Source organism: Galendromus occidentalis, unplaced genomic scaffold (genome assembly GCF_000255335.2).
Source record: "Galendromus occidentalis unplaced genomic scaffold, Mocc_1.1 scf7180000077121, whole genome shotgun sequence".
Classification (NCBI taxonomy): domain Eukaryota; kingdom Metazoa; phylum Arthropoda; class Arachnida; order Mesostigmata; family Phytoseiidae; genus Galendromus; species Galendromus occidentalis.
In genome coordinates, this window is record NW_003805109.1 from 1,189,767 (window position 1) to 1,212,099 (window position 22,333).

Below are 22,333 nucleotides of genomic sequence, written 5' to 3' on the forward strand. Positions count from 1 at the left end.
GCGGTCTCCTCTCATTCGCAGCTAACAGGAGGATCTAGCACATGAAAACAGAGAACTGTAACGACTGACTTCCTCCTACGGCGAAGCAAGCAGTATCGATATTCCTCAATGTATTCGTTTTCTCCATACTTTTCTTCTGAATTCAATATACGATACCACATGGAAACTCAATCAGTGAACATGAGCTCCGATACCAACGAGAAATCTCCGAACGGGGCTCACTTGTAAAAGACGAGCTGAAGCACACGCTAAGAGCCGTGCTCTCGAAATGTTTGACAGCTCCCTTGATATTCGCTGAAGAGGGAGCTTCCGCCCAGGATGACTCGATTCCCCAGACGGAAAACGATCTTCCGTGCTTCACAATGAAGAGCCGATTTTGTTCCCAGCACTTTATTGGGACATTCTTTGACGAATCGTTCGGGGAGTCTATTGTGTTAACCCTTCTTCTTCGACACACCGACAGTTCGTCCTCGGCGTCCAGTGGTCTTGGTGTGCTGTCCTCTCACTCGGAGACCCCAGTAATGACGCAGACCTCTGTGCGCCTTGATCTTCTTGAGACGTTCGAGATCTTCACGGAGCTTCGTATCCAGCGTGCTCGAAACCACCTGCGAGTACTTCCCGTCAATGATGTCCTTCTGTCTGTTCAGGAACCAGTCCGGGATCTTGTATTGACGGGGATTCGCCAGGATGGTCACGATGGCATTCACTTCTTGTTCGGACAATTCACCGGCACGCTTGTTCAAGTCGACGTCGGCCTTCTTGCAAACGATGTTTGCGAAACGACGACCAACACCCTGAAAGACAGATATCTTTTACCCGGTCTGAATGTGCTCGCTCCGGATCCGAATCTGTGACTGCTCTCGGTGTCGCAAGCTCCCGACCGGAGTTCTCAGGAAGTCTGCATTGGAACAGAACAATCAGCCCTAGCCCCGGGTCTCTCGCGTCTACTGAAGTCCGAAAGACTGAGGAACTTCTGGGGAGCCGCACAAGAGCTCACGCCACGGAACAGAAGGGAGACCACGACGATGTATGCTTTGAGCCTTCCGAGACACTCCTATTCGGGACACGAGGCGAAATTCTTCAGGAGGAGCTTCGAGTTGAATGAGATCGTTCTATTGGACTCCGGGAGCATCTCCGCCTGGACATTCCCAATGACTTCTCTTCGGGTTTCACATTGACAGAGTGAAATATCGAGTACCGTGGCACAGCACCGACGGAGCCAAAGGAGCCGGTTCTGCATGGTCAGGCTTCTCTCGGTAATTTACCTTGATCGAAGTCAGGGCGTACATGACCTTCGTCTGGCCATCGATGTTCGTGTTGAGAACACGGAGAATGTGTTGAAACTTTTCAGGAAGAATCAAACTCATGTTGGCCACGTGCTTGTAGCTAGCAGCTCCGACGAGAAAAGGATGGCGACCGCGATGGACGCATCACACTTGGCATCAGCTTGTGTGGCGGACGTGGCTTCGAATTGGCGCCATATTTGAAAAGCGCTCTGCACACCATTCGAACGCGGAACTGGGCTGCGGGGGAAAGTTGTGACTTTTGAGCAGTATCCACTACGCATCGCCCAGGCTGGTCACTTTTCCTACGGCAAGCGAAGTCGTGAGCCGGAGATGCCGAACCTCAGTTAGTGAAGGAGAGACGCTGCATCTATTGTGTGGAATTGCTTCGAGCATTGTGTTGAAGTTTCAATTCTGCTCTTCGTCTGTTACTTGTTGAGAGCATCCTTCGCTGAAGAGGATCACCCCGGAGTGCAGAAAGTAGAATCTTCTGGTCCTACCTGTGGGAGGAGGCGAAGCGACAAACTATGGACGAGTACCAGTGAGACCCGAGCTCATCCCCTGAATCAGGTCAAAGGTTTCAAAGCCCTCCCTCCGGAGAGTTATCGAAAGGCTGATCTCGAAGAGAAGCGCTCGCTGTTGGGGATTGTGCGAATCGATTGACTGATACGGCGGAAACTTATCTGCATCTACGGGAGTGTCGTCATAATTTCTGCTCAGCCCCCGCATCTGTATTGTAACTTCGAGCCAGGCAAAGTAAGTGAGTTCTTCTCTAGCTCAGTGAGTCTATCCAGGGTCGTATGGAATGGTATCGAACGAAATGAAGATCTCCATCTGGATGGTCGCGTGGACCTCAGTCATGAGTCACGGGGTGCGGAATAATTCGGCTCCTTCTGCGTAGAAGCTCACTTCCCGTCAAAACACATTCGAGACGAGAATATGTCTTCCGGGGAACCTATTCCAGTCACGATGAGTGCTCTGGATATGCGGCACTGCCGTCCGCCCCAGGAAGCGCTGAATAGCAATCATTACGGAGACTTGTCCCGGGATTGATGTCCTTTTCGTCGCTCCGTGCGGAGATCATCGTAGGGGGTCGGGTCGCTGAGGGAAGCAGATCTCGCATCAATGGTCGCCAATTCCATTGCATCCAGTCCAGCTGTCGCAGAGACATCATGGGAGCGATCTTCTGCTCGTAGCCATGATTGCACCCATGAGCATAGGCGTAGAATTCCACCAACACGTAGTCGGGACCTCGCCATGCTTTCATGGCGTGGGTGACACAGAATCGGTAGATTTAAGTCTAGTTTTTCTCAGACAGTCTCACAACAGTTATACGCTTGATCTTTTCAGAAATGGAGGAGAAACTCGGCCGAACCAGACAGCTCTCAGAGAGTGCCGAATCCGAGGATCCCAAGCGTACGAGACCTGACGACGGGACTGCGCAAGAGGTCGCAGCTTCTCCGCCCAGTTTTGTGGACTTCGATAAACTCATGGAAAGCCTCCGTCGAGATACAGAGACAATGCAGCTGGCTCATGAAATCGCTCTCAACCCGGACTTCAAACTCCAGAAGCCCAATCTCCCTGCGAATAGTCTCTATGCTCTGGTCCAGCAGAATATGCGGAAAGCCTACTGGGATATCATCAAGGAGGACATACTCAAGGAGCCTCCCGTCCTCGACATGGTGATCAAGCTATGCCAGGACATGCGGCAATCGCTGTTGGATTTGTTGTTGCCACACCAGAGCCAGATGCGCGAACGAATAAGCGAACTCTTCGATATCGAGCTCATCAAACAGCAGTGCGAGAGTCAGAGAAGTATCGACCCGCTGAAGGATTATGCCCCGGCTCTGCTAGGCTTCATGCAACGGTTGTGCTGTCCCATGAGGGACGAAGAGATCGAGGCCCTCAGAGGCATCGAAGACACGGTTGAACTCTTCCAGGGAATGACGCGAGTGCTCGAAGAGATGAAGCTGGACTTCTCGAACTTCTTGATCGATCAAATCCGACCCGTGATGAGGCAGACGATCGTATCGTATGAGCAAAATCAAATGAAGAAAATTCAGACAGCACAGGAACTGATGGGTGTCGACCCTCACAAAAACACGAAGAGATGGCTGCGTCGAGCCTTCGAGGACATAAGCTCAGTGGACGACCAGAAACCCGCGACCGGAGTGGTTCTGCTGCAAGGATTCATGCAAGCCGTTTTCCAACATCAGTACATTAGCGAGGAATGGGAGTTGCCAGAAACACTCGACGTGGACCGTGAACGAATTTTGGAGCTCCAACAAGCTCACCTGATGATAACGATCGGAGCTTCAGCCATCACCATCGCACAGACTTATCTGCCGCCTGCGAAAGTGACGGCAGGTATCAAGGGTCGTATGAAAGATGTCGCTCTGATAGTGCTAGCGGATGTCAAGTGTTCAGTGGAATCAGAACTGCGGGAAGCCTTGAGCGATGTCGCGACCAAGTTCTTCCAGGATATTCAGAAGGAAACGTCGGCGAGCTTGTCGAAGCAACAGGAGATCCTTTTCCATGGTCAGATCGCAGATTTGGTGAACCTCAATAATGCTGTCAGGAATCTCATCTATGGACGAATAGTTGCCTTCGTTTCAGAGATCGCCAAAGGAGTGCAGAATGTCAAAGTTCCTCTAGGTCTCTCAACGTTCGAGAAGGAACTCCTCAAAGTCGTGGCAGATTTCTTGAGGGTCATATCTTTGAACAGAGCCACACACTCCGAGTTGTACACATCTATTGTGACGGACATTGCATCGCTGAAGCCTGGCGGTACAAATGATCCGTGAACCTGTATTTGCTCCCGGTGCAATCGAAAATGCTGGAAATTGTATCTTGCCTATTTTCTAGAGATGGATAAGGTTCGCTCGTCCTCGACTGGACCTGATGATCGTGCTGTTTCCGGCTCCTCGCTTGTCCCTGTCCCCGACATTATATTCCGGTCGAGTAAGTAAGTTGTGGTGCGTACGAAAATGGCGCAGTTTGGAAAACGATGATGTTTCGGTGCATTCGATTTGGAATGGCAATCGGAAATTCCCAGTCCCAATTGCTGCCCGGGGTGACGCGACGCGAAGTGTCACACCCTCTCAATGACAAGGAAACAGTGGAATAGGACTGCGAGTATGACTTTATTTAGCCAAAAAGATAGGGACTAGAGGCATATTATGATGAAGGCGGATATTTGGCCATTCGACCGCCTTCTTCCAAGTCAGTTATAAATTATGAGATGTTCATATACTCGACAAGCAATACACAGTTCTCTTTTATACATTTGCGATGTGGAATGGAATCCATCGACGTCGCTGACGAAAAGAGGCTCGGAATCGATGATCCTCAAATTTGTGGACCTCGTCAGTTGTTCGAGGTGGCTATGCGTATCGCTCTCCGACCCCAATGACGTAATTCTACTCACCATAGAAGATTCGTCGATAGACGCCGTCTGAGATGAATCGTTCTACCGGTGGGACACCGATGTCGCAGGGTTCACAAGTACTACCTAGACTGAGATTTATCGTCGACGCCTAGAATTTGATCTCGGAGTCTGATTTGTCATCGATTCAGATCTTGTAAGATTCGGGTTCACTTTCCCAGCAAAGGAGAGGTTCTTTCTCCATAAGGATTTTCAAGTGGTACATTTGAAGATGGCATGTCCGCAAACTCAATCGTTCATCCAAATCCAAACCATTCATCTCCGCCGATTCTCTCAGCTCCGTAGGCTCTCTAACAAATCTCGACCATGAGTTTAGAATTCGACTCTCGCACGCTTTCTCCTTTCCGCATTCGCTGTCCTTCCCACGTTCGTCGATATGGCGCCCTCTCGTGATATTTCTCTTCATTCGAGAATCCCTTTGCTGAGTCCGACTTTGAGAGGCATCCGAGGTTAGGCTTCTGAGTGAGTCGGATTTCCCTCCACCAGAATTCAGGTATCACAGACTTTCACAGCTGACCTCGGCGCACAAATATTGTGTTGGAGGACAAACGGAGAAGTTATATTCGACGCTTCAATCCTAAATTTAGTTTCAGCCTCGAAGCCTAGCCGCCCACTCGATCCATCGAATGACTTTCGACATCCTGCCATTCGCTTAATTACAATAGTTGTAAATAGATTTCTCTTTCCTCGATACGTCTGACATCGAAACTTCTGCCCCTTGATCAGACGGGACAAGGTCGTCCACGCCAAAGCTCGTCTCCAGAATATGACGAGCTCGATGATGTTGCGAGGGACTCAGCCGGGAAGGATTGACAGGCAGAACATCATCTCCGGTTGACCGACTCTCGTCGAAGTCAGTCGGAGACGGGAAGATTCGTAGCTCTCCGATAGTGTTCGTCGTGCCACCTCTCGAGACGGATTTCTCAACCCCGCACATCATATCTTCAACACTGAAGCCTTGTCGGAGACGATCAATGATCCTCTGTGCTCTCGTCGCTGGAATCGTCGAAACCCGACAAATCGACATCTTTGAGATGGCCATGAATGAGGGCATACTCCAGTAGCGCCAGATGACAAAACACGTATTGGTCTGGCATCTGAATTGAGAACGCTCGCTGCGAACGTATATTTTCCACAGTTTCGCGGACGTTGATCATGCTTTCGGCTTCCAACCGACGAATGCACGTGTCCAGCGTGATGAAAGTTCCTGAAAGAGAAAAACATCAGATATCTCTCGTGAGCGAGCATGTGGAAGCCCGATCCGGGCGTATCCAGCTCCTATGGGGATCTCTAGCTCACAGAAATAGAGTCGACGCCGCTGTCCGGAACTTACCGGTTCGACCGATCCCAGCGGAGCAATGCACGACAATCGGCGGTCCGTGTTCGACAGAGTCCCAGAGCATCCGGTTCTTTAGTGCTTCGAGCGTTTCCCGCTGCTTCAATAAGCAGACATCGCGGAAGGAGAGCATGGCGAAAGCGCTCTCCGGTACTCCGTAGTCGGGCCAACTGAGGAATTGCAAGTGCCATATGGTACGAGCCGAGAGGTCATCTTCGCAATCTCGCAAGCAAACTTGCAGCTCGGTGACCTGATAGTCTCCAGCAGCTTCGACGCCCTGATTGGCAATACGGAATTCACCGTGCTCGTGCTCCTCGCCTTCGGTTGCGGGCCAATATTGGCCGCACTTTGTTCGGGTTCGTTCTATGCAGCGCGTCGTCATTACGATGACGCCACATTTCTCCTCCCAGATCATTTTCCAAAAATCTCCGAAAGTTCTCGGGAGCGGCCCTTGCGTGGAGATGAAAGCCTTGCTCATTTTGTAACCGTCGACGTAATTCGCATTGATATAATCCGTCGATTCTTCTTCGGCCGAATTCTCCGCGTCGGACGACACGCTCAACTTTACTCGGGAATGATCGAGACACAAAACGTCCGTATAACGATTTTTGCTCTGATTCATCTTGTCTCGGGCAGCGTCGAACGTTCCTGCAGGTAGCCGACTCTTGATTTCTGAGTATTCTCTGCAGAGACCTCTCCGCCCTTTCTTTTGAAGGTCCAAGATGAATTCTTCCATTGTCATGTCTTTCGCTGGCTCTAGCTCTGGTGGGGTCTGTACCGGTGGTATGGACGGTGCCACTATCTCAGAGGGGATGTGATGTACGTGAGGCATGCCTTTCATAGGCCCTGTTGAGGGCAGTTGAAAGCCGGGACAGGTTGGCGCCACAGGAGGGGGCAGCGGTACAACGCGAATAGAGTTTGCGCTGACCAGTGAGTTGTCATCACCTTCCTCTTCCGCAACTTCTTCGCGCTCTGGTGTGACTTGATTATTGCCATTCTGAACTCCATTCGTGTCATGCGTCTGTTGGAACGCTGTCCCGTTACCGTTCGCTGTCATTTTCTGACCCCCGTTGTTTTCTCGGCTGCAGAGATCGTCTGATTCTTCGTCGAGCTCGATGAGCTTCTCGGTGGCGATGTGGTCGTCGAGACCGGTTTGATTTAGGAAATTTTGATTGTGCACTTTGAGGCAGTGCAACAACCACGCGTGATGGTCGTGATCCGTCTGTGTACCTCCCAACTCTACCGGTAGTGAAGATGGGGGTATGTGCGCCACTAACTGTGCTTGACTCACTATCATAACCTGAAATCATCGAATCACTTCAGCTCGATGCGAGACTTCCGGCGCATCGTCGCCAGTCTCACAACGAGGTAGAGGAGCTGGACGACTTTGGACGCGCTCACTTATAGAAATACACCGAATCCTTCAGTTTCCAGGAGTTCACCTACCCTGTCTCTGAGTTTCTCGCGAACAAATAGTCGAAGAATCTTGAAGGGCGCTCTGAACCACAGAGGCGCACTCACTATGAGCACCTTCTTCAGTCGCGCGGGGTAGGCGCCCTTCAGCAACTGCAGAATTTTTTGACACAGTTCATAATCAAAATGCTCGTACCTGAAGAATGATTCGGAATTCGATCTTAACGGGGTTAATTATCAAGAGGGACTATTCCTCTGAAATTCGCATCAGCAATCCTGGGAGTTTCGTTGAAAATAGCAAACCTTGAAGCGGACATGTTGTAAACGAAGACAATGCCGTCCCGTTGCGTCAAGGGATTCTCAAGGGCTACGTCAAGTTGGTAAACCACACCTTGAAGAGTTGTCCTATGAGACGATGTTGATGGACTGTGTCTACTGGCGGTGAACATGGTGATTGCAGCTCCCTGCAATAAATTATCTTGACGATTTCGGTACCGAGAAACATCGATCATAGCAACGCCCATACTCCGAGGGCTGTCATCAACCTGACTTTCGATTTACCTAAGCGGAACAACGCCTCTTCGACTGCGAGTATTTCCGAGAAAAGGGTCAGCACACTCACCTGCGAGTCTCTCCAAGGTAGAACGGTGAATTTAGCCGTTTCAAGTTCTTCGCGGAGAGGACTGAGCGTGGGTTGAAAATTGGTGAGTCCCTCGCGGTGGCGCACTGATTCATGGTTTCGCAGGAGGTCGACGGCTCGCTCCACGTTGAATTTCCGAGCGCACAGGAACTTCACAGCGCTCGACTTCGATATCGATGGACATCGGGACAGGAATTGCTTCAATGCCTGCGATTAGAGAAAACGTACGAATTAAGGAGAGCGACACAGTCACATGTGAAGGCACCACTAAGGCGAGCAGAAATGCGGGAAGCATCTGGCTGGAGTGGTTGACTCTTGACCGTGGACTCGCTCTCTCTTTACTCGTGATGAACTTCGCTCCCCATTCCGGTAGAGTCGAGTCTTTTATCCTGCACTCATTCGTGTGGAACTCGAGCCTTGCGGTTGAAAACGACCGAGCTGCAGAGAGATCCAAGTGCGGTCACCCAGGCATTCAGACGAGAAAACACAGACAGTACGATCGAGTGGTCCTCGATTCCGAAAACGAGCTCGTTTCGATCCGCGTAGGAAAATTAATCGTGGAGCCGAAAATAAAAAAGGTACACTTGAATACGAGGCTACTTGACAGCTGCGGATGATTTCGGTTCTGTCATCAGGCGCGAGGGGAAAGAGCGGGGCATTCTAACCACGACGACGGAGGAAGCCTTTCCTGACCTCGGGAACTAAACACAAACGTGATTTGAGAGTGATAATAATCGACTCGTAATTAGATCACATGAGTATACCGGATATTTTGAAGCTGGCTCTGCGATGGAGTCGCGGTAGGCCGAGCCGGCTCGCGGCAGAAGAGCGAGACCGCTCTCGTTATTGTTTTCTCTCAGTCATTCTCGGAATCACTCATTGAATATCATCCGATTCCAGTCAGTATTCGACGAGCAGGAATATTTGGCGAAGCAGCGAGAGACCATCCAGAGCAATCGCATGGACCACTCTGCTGCTGATGAGCCTCTTCAACCGAAAGAGGGATGGAGCCGGCATAGTAAGCCTCTAGCTCGCCGGTGATTCCGGCATATTGCTGACGCAGAGTTGAACCGTCGCGCTCATCAGCCAATGCTCGATGGCTGAGGAGCTCATATCCTCAAGATGAAATCGTAGGGACATCGGAAACATCGAGCTCGCTCATCGAGCATGCTCGACTGTCGCCGAAACATCACCAATCCTTACGAGAGGAGAGTTACTCACTCCCGAAGCCTCTATGAGTCTCAGCCAGATGCTCTGATTCGAAAGAACGAAGCCTCACCTCCTCCTCCTGTGTGTTGAAGGAATAACCGTTTTCAGGTTTCATGGTGGAATCCGCGAACAGTAAAGCTTTTCTTTACTAGAGCCGAATGGAGTGGTGTTGTGGTGACGGGACTGATTTCGCTGCTACAAGCTAGACAGCTCAATTGAGTTTGCGAGTGCAAGCGTGTCGCTCCCCCGAGCCATGTCGTTCGGTGACACTCATAGGCGCACGGAGGCACGTCGGCTTCCTAGGAACTTCCTAAACGGCAGAAGATGTGCCTCCTACGGGCACTGTACTCTCTCGGCTTGGTAAAGCCTATGCGTCGCTCAAGCGCTCGCCATCTTGCGGCTGTATTGCCCAATGCATTGGTGCTAGTGTGCTGGCTGCCGAGGGCGCCGAGCTAATTCCATGTCGAGACACGGAGCGAGTTCCTCTCGTATGTTTGTACAACACTGCTCTCCAGTAAAGGCCCACCCCTTTCCCAGTCCGGCTTGGAGCGCGCTAGTATTTGAGAGGTCTTCGACTAGAGCTGCACAATTGCGTTTGTTCTGGAGTTGAACTCAAACTTGCGATCATCGTATGTATCATTCATGATGATACATACGAAGAGTTCGGATAGTCTCCGTACCCCGAGCAAGTTCGGGTGAAGGGAGGAGGATTCCTTTGCCGGTCGATAAAAACTCAAAGGCTCAACAATCATTGAGGCCTCTGAATATTATTCGGTGGCGCTTATTCAGAGATTGTGGCGGCACGTCGACTAAACGATCATTTCCTCTCCAGCTGGGTAGCTATCGCATTAGCTGCTTTCAATCACTAATCGTTTGCTCGACGAACGCTATCGGGACCGATTGCTGAGCGGCAGCTCATCGAGCATTGCGTGCGGAAGATGCCCCGATGAGTAAATGAAGCTTTTTCTTGCTGAGATAATTCATTTTTATTATAATTCCCTGTCGAATTCATATAGCATGTCCATTGGCCTGCACATCAAGAGATGGCAAATCCTTGCTCGCCGACATCTGAGGTTACGCGGCCGACTTTCCGCCCGTAAGGCCTGGCGGGAATACTTCACTTTCTCGAGCCTTCGAGAGAATACCCCTCGGAGGATATTCGCTCTTCTTTTTTTATGCGATTGACCTGCTTCGCGCGCCCGGGGGCTGCGCGAATCAGGCCTCTCTTGCCGATTACCCTTGCAACTCTGGTGAGAAGGTGCTCGATCGCCCAGTCGCTATTCTCCCCCCTCAAAACCGGTTCGGCATACTCACGTGAATCTATGCCGTCCGCATTGGGAGTTGGAACGTTTCTATTGGAATTCGGGCCCCGTCAAGATGAGCGAAGCTTCGGCAGGCATAAGTCGCTGATAGGCCAGGTAGAGATGCTACTGAATATCGAGCTAAGCTTCAATCTCCATTGGGCAAGGCATGCCTCCCTAGCCTCGGTAATCGTCCTGAGACTCGCGCTAAAGCAACTGCGTTTCGCAGGAAACCAAATCTTTATTGGAAACCGAAATTGGAGCGTTCGGCCCAACAGGACGCTTTGCTTCCATTCGAGCAGTTCCACAGTCGGATTTAGACAGCCTCCCACAGCTACAGAAGGGGTGAGCAATCCCAAGAGAACTCAAGCGGCGGAGCCTCACCTGCTATCGAACTATTTCGGCCTTAGCTAAGACAGCGAATAAGGAAGTCGGCCGCAATTCATAGGAACCGCATTCGCTCTTCTCGGGAGGGGACCCCACTTCGGAGCTTCATTAATTCATAGGATCTCATACGGGCAGGAAGAACAGTACTTCAGATTAGACTCTGTCGTAGTCGTCACCTAGCCACCTGCATCCGGGAGCCGACTTCCGAAATCCGACCGACCGACGCGTCGGGTGAGCGACGATTCACCTTCAGGAGACTTTATTCGAACGCCGAAGTCCTCCGGAATCGGTTCAGCAAACGGCCCGCAAATCTTGATCGGAGACTCAACTATTCCTAGTTCTAAGAGAGTGAGTGGAACAGAGTAGACCACGATACCTGCTCCATTTCGGACTTCAGAAAAAAATCTTCCGGCACTGCATTGAAATGACCCCGAGAATCATTTCGGCAATTTCATCGGCCAACTCGAAACGACGGATAGGGGACTACCCGTATGACCGAATACGCTTGACAGAAACCGCTTGACCGAAGCCATTTGACCGAATTAGGCTCCTCCCAAGTTCGGGGGGGATTCCGTTGGACCCATCAACCGTCTGTTGCTGTACTCTACAATTCATTCGGAGTTGCGAGGTCTGATGAAAGACGAGGATCTGTCTCTCTTAGCGACGACCTTATCACAATCTCATTAGTTGACAATGCTTATATTATCGCTTATTCGAACCAGGAGATAATGAACTCGAGAGGGAGGACTATGATACGTACGTATCGATCCTGGTACGTATCATGGATCACGACAAGCGAGCACGTCAGGATTTGAGTTTAAAACCCACTTTCTGGATGTACTCGACCAGCTTGATTTCATTCGACTCGTACTGAGCGACTAGACGCATCAGACGCTCGTTCGCCCGCACGCATTCCTTCTTCGCTGGAAAATCCCAGAGTCCGATGTTCCGAGCTATCATCGATGGCAAGGAAGTCCTGCCCGTCGAGCGTCTTGGTCCGAGAGTTTCCGAGTGTGGTGCTAGCACGGGACGTGGCAGCGGCGGACGCACGCTTGCCCTAGCCCGGTACAGAATGGTCGACACGCCAGGACGCTGACGCCGTCGTCACTTCCGTGTGCACTTGCTCTCCACTCTTATGTGGTTTCGCGATCACACGCTTCTTCATTCTTAGGATTACGCTCCGCTCGATGATTTCCTCAGTTTCTGGTTCGTGACAGTGAGGATCAGACGTCCTCTGAACGATTCGATCGGATCACTTCAAAGAAAAGCAGACGGAATGTCAATCAAGGGGAGGAGGGATGAAATATTGACGCAAATGGAAAGTTCGCGGTCAGGCTCTAGAAGAGTCGATTTCTCGGACTCCTGCCTTCAGCTGCCTCCGATATTTGATCGCGGAAAATACTGGACCTTGTCGTAGGAACAAGCTCAACCGGAAAATATGGATCGGGACGAGGAAGGATTATCGGAAGCGTCATCGCTTCTTCATTGCATTGGGCTCGGGTCATAGTCACCCTCTCTCGCTACTCCCGTAGCATATATGTCGGAAGTACCATCTGGGCACGGGATCTGATCATAAGATACCATCGAAGCGGCTGAATAATTGCGGACCCAGGAAGGAGCGAGGAGGTCAGGCGAGGACGCATGTAAACAGAAGAGATCACGGAAACAGATGTTCTCCCTCCATAGAATCGGAGGGACACAGATGAGTACCTTCGATATTATCGCCCTTCCGTCGTAACCGAGCTCCTTCTTCGGGATGCATCGACGAAACAGGGCTTCGACGCCCTTCTTCTCCAAGGAATACAGGTAATCTTTGATCCTGTAGAGGAGCCCCCCTCCCGAAGACGACATGATTTGAACTTCCATTGCGATCAATTCGGTAATGAAACTTTGAACTGAGAAATTCTGATTTACCAAGTTTATGTGAGGTGGTTGAAGGTTCAGGTCATATCTCGGGATCTTGTTGTTTCTTGCTCTGTTCATTATTGTTCCTTGCACGCAGTCGGTGAAGAAATTTTCCCCACGACATTCGCAGTCAAGTTTGAGAGAAGGTGGAGTCTCGTGAAGTTTCTGAGAGAACTTAGGAGCGATGAGCGCTGTAAGGGAGGAACCTAATTCGGCCGAGCGGCTTCGGTCAAGCGGATTCGGTCATGCGGATTCGGTCATGCGGATTCGGTCAAGGAGTTCCGGCCAAGAGGTTTCGGTCGAGCGGATTTGGTCAAACGGATGGTAATCCTTTTCTCAAGAGGAATCTGTCTTCAACCTACAAGCTCTCCATAACATTAAATGGAGCGGACGCGAACTTCCCCTCACGGAAAGAATATATCGGAGGAAGTCACCGATGGTACGCGTTACTCTCCTACCGCTGCCCTGCTCCCCGTCCATGTAAGTCAGTTGACTGAATGCCCTGGATCGCGACGTTGTGTTCGGTATCAGACGGGGAGGCACGCGAATCCCCATGCCTTCATCTAGCGCGAACTCGGTCTCGAAGCTTGACCGGATAGCAGCCGCTTCCCCTATCCTTTTCCCGACAGGGCGAGAAAAAGTGAGCGCAAGCTTCACGACGCGCACTTCAGATCCATCCATGGCTGGGCTGTGATTTCTTATACGCGAATTTCCTCCAGAAGAGAGCACTATGGATGGAAGGCACTCGGTGCACGTCAATTGTCGTAAGATAATTTATACTCCGAGTCACCAGGAACCAGGAGCCACTGAGCTCTCAAAGCTCCTAATCGTGAACAGAAGGGAGATCAAAGGCCCCGCCTGGTCCCACTCAAAAGATTAGCAAAAATCATCAGCAGGCCCGCCTCTCTCTCCGCAGAGTCTCGCCACCTACCGGTAATCGGAATCCGATCCGACGAAGTTCAAACCGTTCTTCTGTACCCGCGGGCCTCGCGGAGCGCATGAAGTGCGTTGAACTTGGGGCCAACTCGATCCTGAGTGCAAGTGGAGTCACGGTGGAAACTTGAACGAGAGTCCATTCGAGGAACCGAATCCCGATAATATTCGGTGTTGGGCATCCGAGCAGACGCCAGCGTGTGCGGGGAGCGGGGAGAGATCTGAAAACTCGTGTGTTCGCTCGCGTGAGTTGTACCGATGTGTTCTAGGAAAGCGGCAATTCTTCTGCCGATATTTGTGTCTTCCCGTTCCCGTTTCGTCGTTAACAGGCATCCCTAGCCAATATTCCGCTGACCGCGTGCTCCAGAAGAGATCGCGATTCGAAGAGGGCCAACTGATCATATTGTAATGTTTGGGCAGATCAGCTGATGGTGATCAGCGGTTCCGATCGTCTGTCGGCAATTCGAAGATCCGCCAGTTCTGGAATTCATCTCGACTCCAGCTCCTCTGCGCCGATTCCCGCCTCGGTGAATGAGACGTATTGCCCAGAATGTCTAGTTTCGAAATTGAAACTTTGAAAACACTCCCGCCGTGTCATCCACAACTTGTTGAGGCGATAATAACTCAAATCAAGAGTCAAGGATTGTTCGATGACTTCAGGAAGAGCTGTCTCTCCGATATCGACACAAAGGTAAAGCACGGCAGGACTCCAGGCAGTATTCATAGTTTGGAGCCTGCTCTTCCCATGCGATACGCGAATTTCGGGAGAATTCTTCTCTCAACCAATTTGCAAAACGCGAAGAGGAGCTGACTCCTTAGACGGGATGATTAACTGAAAGTGAACCGTTTCCCCCCCTCAGCCATCGTATCTGAATCTGAAGCAACGGGTTGAGGGCTACGTGAATAAATTCTTGAGCCGTCAGAAGTGGAGCAGCGCTTTGCAGAAAAATCAACTCCGTGACACGCTCCGGAAAGATATCAACGAGTGAGTCCAGTTTCGTATCTGCCGTGCTCGATCGTCCTTACAGGCGCGGGTTCTTAGCCAGACACTGATTTCAGATCGGGCCTTTTAAAAACCGGTCTCGACCATCTCGTGGATCAGTTGTTGTACGCTCACGCCGAGAAATCCATTCGGCCGAAAGTCCGAGCGGAAATAAAAAAGTTCCTGAATCTTACCGATCCATCGGAGCAACAATCAGTTCTACAAGATGTCCCGAACTACTCCATCGCTCCCCCGCACTATGGTGAGACGACACAAGTTTTCCGCGTCGCATAGGCGGGGAATCGGCGAGAGCTTGGAGCTCGAGAACGAGAGGTCGATGATCAGACAAGTATTCCTTTCAAGGTCCCCCAGCGATGCCGCCGCTGCCGCCAGTTCCCCCGCCGCCTGACGTCACTGGGGTGATGATCGACACTTTCGGTAACCTAAAGCCTCCGGAGCCCCCCTCACCACACGGGAGCGAATATTCTGTTGGTGAGTAATATCGTACCGATAGGATTCCGACAATACTTTCCGGAGAGGTATCTACTGTGGATCCACGCGACCTCGACGCCCGTGGTTCTATTTTGTCGCCGTACCGCTCTAGCGGATATGCTCTCGGGTCCGAAGATATTGCTCGCTCCGAACCTATCCCTCAGGACTCGTTCATCTATTGAATTCGCAGATATGTCGGACTCTAGTATGGTAGGTCGAGACGAAGCTCCGCCCGCCTTGCCTAAACGTTCGACGAATCAGAAGTCAATCGACCCGGACGGGAGTGAAGCTTTGTGTGACATGGACCTCGAAAGCAAAGGGAGCCCACATCAGCCGAAGCTCGGTCTTGACCAGTGCTCGTCTCCCGAGATATTTGAAGAAGTTTCGGAAGAGGGCTCCCTCGGCGGAACACCTGTGCGGGATGAAGATGCGTAAGTTGGGATAGTCCTCATTCTGGTGCTTCGAGGGATCCAGAGCTCGAGGGATCCATGTCCGCTATCTCTAGGCGTGGCTTTTATTCACCCGGCTCATTCTCATCAGTTCCGACCCGAAGTCGAGATCATTCCAAGCACGGACGGATTTCACGGGTCTCTTCAAAGACTGTAGCAGAGCTGATCAGCCGATCTGCGATGAGACAGAAGTCATAATCGATGAGGTAAGTTCCGAGTTTCTATTCATATGCAGACGCCATCGGCGGACGCTTCGCTCGGCATCAAGTTCTCGAATGGTTTCTAGGAGAATATGGTTTTCGAAGTTTCGGAAGAGTGCGTCAAGACGGAGGAGTCCACGAAATTGTATGAGGAAGCCGCCACGCCGACCGCCGATGAGGAAGTGCTTTCAATGCAAGGAGATGACTTGGAGCAAGCAAACGTGACTCCGATCATGGACGAGGCTCCAGAGGGAGATGACGACATGTGAGTTCAATGATTCTTGATGACTGGCGTCGAAGACGCGTGACGTCTCATATAGTGGGAGACGAATTTCCCGGTCTCTCCGTACTCCGCGATCCTCCGATGCTCGGAGAGAGATGTGAGCTAATCCGTGGGAACGCGGCTGCGTTGTCTCCTATTGCAGGGAAATTTCGTCCGACGCGGAAACTCAGTGCGAAGATGAGGTCCAATCCCTCCTCAACGGTCTGCCGATCGAGGATAAGAACCCACAGACTATCGAAACACCGAGGAAGAGTCCTATCGAGATGGGAACGCCGCCTCCTCCCGAATGCGAAGCTGCTTACCACGAGAGCATGGATGCAGATCTTTCGAATACGCAACCACCCCTACAAATTGATACTGAAGATACGGGGAACACTGGTGAGCTCACGGAACTGTCCCATCCTCCAGACTCCGGCAGCGACGGTAATCCTAAATATGTCCCAACGTCGGGTTTTCAGTTATCGAGAAAACTCAACTCGAAGCTGGCCAGGACACTGAACGGACAAGCGACATCCCGTCCAAACTCTCTGATTCTCCTCCAAGCGGAGTGAACAAGGAAGAAACTCAAGTGACCGATTTCGAGGTCGATCGAGAGGCGGCAGATCCGCTTCCGGAAGCACTGAAGTCAGAGAAACTAGAGCCCGATTCCTCGGATGAGAACACGGAGAGGGCGAGCGTCGCACAACCGAGAACCAAATCACCGGAAGCGCCCGGAGGAGAAAAAGGTTCCAATCCGAAAGACGACGCGAAGCACAAAGAGAGGAAAAGCTCATCGAGCTCCCATCATAAGTCCTCAAGTCGAAGCGAGAGGTTGGTGTTTTCCCTTTCTGAAGGGCATCGCAGCGGCTCTAGAACGTAATAGGACGATCGACTCCTCAGGACGCTAATTTCAAGTCTCGAATTTCCCATCGCGGGTTTTCTTCTCTGATTGGGAGTGCCTTCCTCCGCAGCGACCGAGACCGACATCGTGAGCATAAATCATCTTCCTCCAGTCATCACGGCTCCTCATCTAGATCCAAGAAGGTGAAGGACCATCACGCGAGAAACCGCGACAGAGACGGAGATAAGCGCGAAGACAGGAAAGATAAAGAACGTGACAGGAAGAAAGACAGAGATCGGGAACGACATCGAGATCGGGGACACGCTGATAGCAAGCATCGATCGTCTTCGCACAGTCGCAGCAAACATCCGAAATCCGCTCAGCCAGATAAGCGGAGAGAAGAAGAAAGGTGAGATTCGGCGTCCGGGTTGACGTTCGTGAAAGTGCCTTCGGGAGCTAAAATGAAGGATGTCTATGATTGCCTATGTCCGTCGCATTCCGGAGGCTCGGAGCGGTGTCCGAGTTCTGGAATGGCTCTTCTCGCGGAGGAACCAAGAGGAGCGTCCTCTCTCTGATGCATTCCGGGTCCTTTTGGAGATATATCGCTCTCGAGATCAGCTCTCCTGGAGTCGAAAAATCTCATTCTTCCCGCGATGCAGAGTTCCTCATGATTCGTCTTTCCGACAAGGCAAGGAGTCATGAAACGAACTGAGCAGGTCAATCGGGCCAATCAGCAGAATCGCGACTGTCCGTGTTCGATTCCGTTCTTTTGCTCTGTCATTCCCCGAAATTGGACAGCAAGGGTTCTCTCATGGTTATACAGATGTTCGGACCGAGAATGAGGTTGAAGCGGCTTAAGAGGAGGCTGGCGGTAGAAACATCTGCCGCGTGCACTCCGGAAGTGCCTTCGGTCCGAGGATATGCAGACGTAGCCTAGGTTTATGAGATATCAGTACTCGATTCGACGCATGATCTTTGCAATGGGAAACATCGATGAACATGACGAGGATTTTCAGGAAGAAACGCAGCTCCGGCAGCTCGAAAGGGCTTAGTCGTTCCAAATCCGGGGAGAACAGGTAGGTTGGGCACCAGGTGATGAGCGCTTCATCAATCATATTTTGGTAGGCGCTACCATGATCTCTTTGTCTCTTTCAGCCCCGTGGCTGATGCGGGAATGTCAGATACAGAGGTGAAGACAGCGGCGGAGACTATCGGTACCGTTGGGGTCGATGCAGACTTGTCGACGAGAAACAAGAAGTCGGAGCGCGGAATCCTGCCTAGGACCCGAGCCGCTCCGACTCCTGAACAGACTGACGTGAGCGCCTCCAAAGAAGCGCCTCCCAAAGGAACTGCTGCATCTCCCCCCGAGAGATCTCCTAATACGCCTTCACCGCCAACATCGCCTCTGCCGCCTCCGTCGACATCCTCGGTGGCGCCTTGTGATGCAAAAAACCCCTCTGAAGATGACCTTGGCGACTCCGAATCGGAAGTGCCACTGAAAAAACGGAAGAGAAAAGTGTCGAGGCAACTGGAAACTGTCGCAGAGCAGGGCCGCCCTCCAGACGAAGTCAAAGGTGAGCTTCATCCAGCTTCAGACAAGCCTCTCGGGACTCGAGTCTACCTCTTTGTAGCGAGTGATCAACGTGATCCTCATCGAAGAGTTCGGTCATTGAGGTTCTGGTTCATCTTGATGTGATTGTGGAGGTTATGATCATCGCCGCACGCGTGTGTATACCCGTCGCGACACGCGACTCGCATATTGACACGAATTCTCGTCGAAGGTTCATCTTGAATCTGCTCAGATATGCCCATGCTTGGAACTATACCTCGATTTAGATTAAGCTCATCGGATCTCTAATTCTCGCTCTAGCCGCAAATAAGATTACTCTGATTGAAATGTACTTTGTTTTTGCTCCTTCCCACAGAGATCCGGAGAGAGAGCACTACTGCCAAGGGTAGAAGGCGGCGATCCTCCGCAGCGTCAGTCACATCGCAACAATCTGCCGAGCTCATGGATCAACCCGAGTCACCTGTTCCGTCGAAGTTCGGCAGACAGAGGAAGATCAACCCGAAATACGAAGATGATGGAACCCTTTCTGCATTATTGTTCGGGAAGAATTGAACTGCGGAAACTAGCTCGAGACTCCCTTGTGGAGGGAGTCCCGCTCTCAAGATTTCGATCGAACTGGCGAGAAAATCGCCATCAGGCGTATGTCATGATCCTCTTCCTCTCCATTGCTCCGGACCGTACTAGCTTTCGACTGGATCCGTTCTCTCCTTCGGCCGATCGAGAAATTATCCTTTCTCTCACCGACGCGATATCGATGGGCTTGATCTCTGTTACTGTACTTCTATCCAACCTCTGCCTTCCACAAAAACTTGACTCCTAGCCGGAGCGAAGCTTCTTATAATTCCCGCCAACAGGGAACCCTTGTTAATAAATCGGAGCTCGATTGCACAGCTGTTTGCCTTCGGATCGGGAATTTTTTCCGAGCTCGAGCGACTTCGGGGCGATAAGTAGTTCGAAAATCGAGATCCTCATTCCTCACTGTATACTGACATGGAGTTCCGAAGGATCTCCATCCACAAATCTTTAGATGACAGAATAAAATGGGCAGAAACTCCGAATGTTTCTTCAGCGAGAGATGACCCCTGACTTTATTCCAACCGCATTCAGTCCCATTCCCTCGGTTCAACTATTATTATACAATTCGCTCGGGAAATCTGACGAAGCGGGGATCGGGTCGCGAGCGTCCTTGCTTGTATCGAATCTCCCGGCTGTTGGTGCGACTCTGGGACTTTGGGATTGGATCCGAGTCTTCTCGTAGGCTTCGATCACTAGGGCCGACTCATCTCCCGAACATGGGATATCAAGCGCATCATCTTAAAGAAGGGGTCCGCCTCCGAAGAAGCTCACCGTCGCGTCATGATTCTGACTGACTGACTTCACTGATGATCGAAGCCATTATAAGGCAGGAGCTCGTCTTATCAGTGAGGTTCCCGTTTCAGTCGAAAATCAACCCGACCTCAGTATGATATACTCATCCCCCGCGGCACATTCGAGACCGAAAAGAGCTTTCTCCCACAGGGATCGACTCTCGGATTCTCCGGTTGTTTCAGCCTGCGTTCGTAGCCCATGGAAGCTGGTCTTCCTCTGAGCTAGAGAGCCTATAACAGTCTAAGCAGCCTGTAGCCAGCTCCAGGAACACTCTAGACCTTGATGGAGTTCGTCCGAGTCGATCAATCATTCAAAGTATTCACCAGGGAGCTTCGGAACATCTTGGAACTCGCTGCCTAAGTATAAGGAGATCACAGATTGACACCGACGGATATCTGCGCGAAACGTCGATCGAAGAATCGTTCTTTACAAAAACCCTCAATCCTCTTCCAACAATCATTGTACAGTTCGTTGCTCAAATATTCCCGTGATTCATGCATGGCGGGGAATCGCTCCGTCGGATCGACCGCCGTAGGATCCTCACTCCGCTCCAAGACGGGATCTCGGCCCTAGCGAGTCCTAGAATCGACCGCTCTTGCCGGCCAGCCGGAAACGCGACGCCAGGGCGGGAAGGCTCGTACATGATGAACGGTACTATCGACCGGGCTCCGCTCACCAATCGTCTTGTGCAACGACTTGAGTTTCGTTATTAAATACTAGCCGGATCAGACGCTGGCCGAAGTGCGCGACCACGTACTGCGAATCATCTGCAGGACGCACTACCTGTAGCAGGGGAAATCGGTTAAGGATACGGGCTCCAGCGTGTCCCTTCGGAAGGCTCCTCCACGATTGCGGAAATATCGGATTTCAAGGTAGATCTCATTGATGACGAGTAGGGAAAATCCAGGATGATATCTTCGAATTTCACCTGCATTGCGATGAGAATGATATCGATGAGCTGCCACAGGAACATGCCGCCGAGGGTGCAGAACTTGGCCAAGGCCAACCCGGGATAGCCCAGGTAGAGTCGATCGACGCCGAACATGCCCAGGAACACGGAAAGTATGAGCGTTATTTCGAACGAGTACCCATTGGTCCATTCGCAAGGAACCTTAAACAGAAAAAATGATTTCAAGAAATGACACTATTCTGTCTTCGCTTTTAGATTCGAGGAGTCCAATTGTAAGATGCCCCATCCGCGAACCCCTGGGTCGGTCGGTATCGGATCAAAGCAATCTAGGGACTCACGGAACGTTTGAAGTGGGTTTTGTTCATCCCAGTGCCCTCACGGCAGTGGATATCTTTGGCCAAATAACATATCAGCTCAGCTGAATTGTTACGTGTGCAGCCAACAATCTGTAAAACGAGAAGAAAATCATAGAGATTCCAAGATTATTATTACTGTGACACATCTTATAGGATCTACCCTTGGGTCACTTGCGCATCGATCGAGGAGCGCAGGAGGATGATACCCATGTTCACCCAGGCAGATCGCCGATTCGTCCCGAGAGCTTCTCAGAAGTAATAGTACGGCATCCTCAACTTGATATCATAGCTATTCGAAACGTTGAAGGCCACCTCTCGAACTCGAAAGAGTATTTTCGAGATAAAAGGTATAGAATATCTCCTCCCCCTCATGGTACTCCTGATCAATGGACTCACCTGCTGAGTGGCTGCGTCGATTTTGGGCTCGGGACAGAAAAACTGACCCATGAGCACCTCTTGGCAATTGATTGTATGACCCCCTGCAGACTCCGGAAAGGATTGAAGCAAGAGCACGGCGGAGAAGCTGAGCACAAGGCTCGGCCCAGGAGCAATCATCATCGTTTCGGGCGCATCGCCCCTGTCGCCACGGTAGAAACTTTCTCGATCCAATGAGCGGCGAAACCTCCACCGAATATCGATGCGACAGCTTCACTACGAAATTTTTCAACAGGCTTTTATCACGACTAAGTGTCGCAGACCGAACACAAGAGCAATGAGCACCGTTTTTCCGGCGATCCTTTCTTATGTGCTTCTTCGATGGGATTACGGGAGAACGGGAACCCTTCTGAGCGAGCCAAACAATAATAAGAGGTTCTCTCTCTCACCCCTCAGTCTAGAGCAGACGAGTTGAGATCTTGCGTCGGGCGGGCAGCAGGCAAGATGACCTAGCCTCCTCCGCAGGGAGAACTCCTCCCGAGGAAACATTTCAGAACTTGAATGGAGAGAAATTCATCGAGACTGACCTCGGATCTGCTTTTCGTTAGGCTGGGTTTCCTTGTAATGCAAAGCTCCTGTTTGTTGCCAGCAAGGAGGGCGTGAACATTCTTCTGCC

At 51.2% G+C, this 22,333-nt stretch overlaps 5 protein-coding genes across 6 annotated transcripts; 2 read left to right on the plus strand and 3 right to left on the minus strand.

Moving 5' to 3' along the window:
• Nucleotides 1–374: 374 nt before the first annotated feature.
• On the minus strand, nt 375–1,417 carry RpS18 (ribosomal protein S18). Of its 2 annotated transcripts, none has more exons than XM_003741069.2 (2): nt 1,266–1,417; nt 375–794 (listed from the first exon to the last, which is right to left on the minus strand). In XM_003741069.2, exons 1-2 carry the CDS (start codon nt 1,365–1,367, stop codon nt 435–437), a joined length of 462 nt encoding a protein of 153 aa, XP_003741117.1. In that variant the 5' UTR covers nt 1,368–1,417; the 3' UTR covers nt 375–434. The 2 variants fall into 2 exon arrangements, with proteins under 2 accessions (XP_003741117.1, XP_018494178.1); XM_018638662.1 differs by having other exon boundaries at nt 375–809; nt 1,266–1,398.
• Nucleotides 1,418–2,635: 1,218 nt separating this feature from the next.
• Nucleotides 2,636–4,310, plus strand: LOC100902206 (T-complex protein 11-like protein 1). Its single transcript, XM_003741162.2, has one exon. It carries the CDS (start codon nt 2,636–2,638, stop codon nt 4,085–4,087), a length of 1,452 nt encoding a protein of 483 aa, XP_003741210.1. The 3' UTR covers nt 4,088–4,310.
• A 101-nt stretch (nt 4,311–4,411) lies between these two features.
• On the minus strand, nt 4,412–9,716 carry Ptpmeg2 (Protein tyrosine phosphatase Meg2). The gene is made up of 6 exons (XM_003741070.2): nt 9,397–9,716; nt 8,100–8,324; nt 7,781–7,941; nt 7,511–7,673; nt 6,062–7,364; nt 4,412–5,935 (listed from the first exon to the last, which is right to left on the minus strand). Exons 1-6 carry the CDS (start codon nt 9,439–9,441, stop codon nt 5,700–5,702), a joined length of 2,133 nt encoding a protein of 710 aa, XP_003741118.1. The 5' UTR covers nt 9,442–9,716; the 3' UTR covers nt 4,412–5,699.
• Nucleotides 9,717–14,402: 4,686 nt separating this feature from the next.
• LOC100902348 (biorientation of chromosomes in cell division protein 1-like 1) lies at nt 14,403–18,458 on the plus strand. Its single transcript, XM_018638639.1, has 13 exons — nt 14,403–14,543; nt 14,713–14,837; nt 14,912–15,096; nt 15,198–15,326; nt 15,517–15,757; nt 15,867–15,981; nt 16,062–16,240; nt 16,401–16,636; nt 16,717–17,068; nt 17,209–17,487; nt 18,095–18,154; nt 18,234–18,411; nt 18,450–18,458. The coding sequence occupies exons 1-13, from the start codon at nt 14,403–14,405 to the stop codon at nt 18,456–18,458; spliced, it is 2,229 nt and encodes a 742-aa protein (XP_018494155.1).
• A 1,248-nt stretch (nt 18,459–19,706) lies between these two features.
• On the minus strand, nt 19,707–22,056 carry bisc (TM2 domain-containing protein 1 biscotti). Its single transcript, XM_003741071.2, has 4 exons — nt 21,679–22,056; nt 21,265–21,372; nt 20,945–21,127; nt 19,707–20,799 (listed from the first exon to the last, which is right to left on the minus strand). The coding sequence occupies exons 1-4, from the start codon at nt 21,838–21,840 to the stop codon at nt 20,689–20,691; spliced, it is 564 nt and encodes a 187-aa protein (XP_003741119.1). The 5' UTR covers nt 21,841–22,056; the 3' UTR covers nt 19,707–20,688.
• Between the last annotated feature and the right edge of the window lie 277 nt (nt 22,057–22,333).

Excerpts from the sequence above, each read along its gene's own strand:
- bisc (XM_003741071.2), bottom strand. The coding sequence starts at position 21,840 with ATGATGATTGCTCCTGGGCCGAGCCTTGTGCTCAGCTTCTCCGCCGTG. Across the intron at positions 21,128-21,264 it reads AAACCCACTTCAAACGTTCC|GTTCCTTGCGAATGGACCAA; the intron begins GTGAGTCCCTAG and ends TTTCTGTTTAAG. Across the intron at positions 20,800-20,944 it reads TCATTCTCATCGCAATGCAG|GTAGTGCGTCCTGCAGATGA; the intron begins GTGAAATTCGAA and ends CCCCTGCTACAG.
- RpS18 (XM_018638662.1), bottom strand. The coding sequence starts at position 1,367 with ATGAGTTTGATTCTTCCTGAAAAGTTTCAACACATTCTCCGTGTTCTC. Across the intron at positions 810-1,265 it reads ACGCCCTGACTTCGATCAAG|ATATCTGTCTTTCAGGGTGT; the intron begins GTAAATTACCGA and ends ACCGGGTAAAAG.
- LOC100902348 (XM_018638639.1), top strand. The coding sequence starts at position 14,403 with ATGTCTAGTTTCGAAATTGAAACTTTGAAAACACTCCCGCCGTGTCAT. Across the intron at positions 15,097-15,197 it reads CATCGCTCCCCCGCACTATG|GTCCCCCAGCGATGCCGCCG; the intron begins GTGAGACGACAC and ends ATTCCTTTCAAG. Across the intron at positions 16,637-16,716 it reads TGAAGATACGGGGAACACTG|TTATCGAGAAAACTCAACTC; the intron begins GTGAGCTCACGG and ends TCGGGTTTTCAG.
- LOC100902206 (XM_003741162.2), top strand. The coding sequence starts at position 2,636 with ATGGAGGAGAAACTCGGCCGAACCAGACAGCTCTCAGAGAGTGCCGAA.
- Ptpmeg2 (XM_003741070.2), bottom strand. The coding sequence starts at position 9,441 with ATGAAACCTGAAAACGGTTATTCCTTCAACACACAGGAGGAGGAG. Across the intron at positions 7,942-8,099 it reads TACCTTGGAGAGACTCGCAG|GGAGCTGCAATCACCATGTT; the intron begins GTGAGTGTGCTG and ends AATTTATTGCAG. Across the intron at positions 7,674-7,780 it reads TACAACATGTCCGCTTCAAG|GTACGAGCATTTTGATTATG; the intron begins GTTTGCTATTTT and ends ATCATTCTTCAG.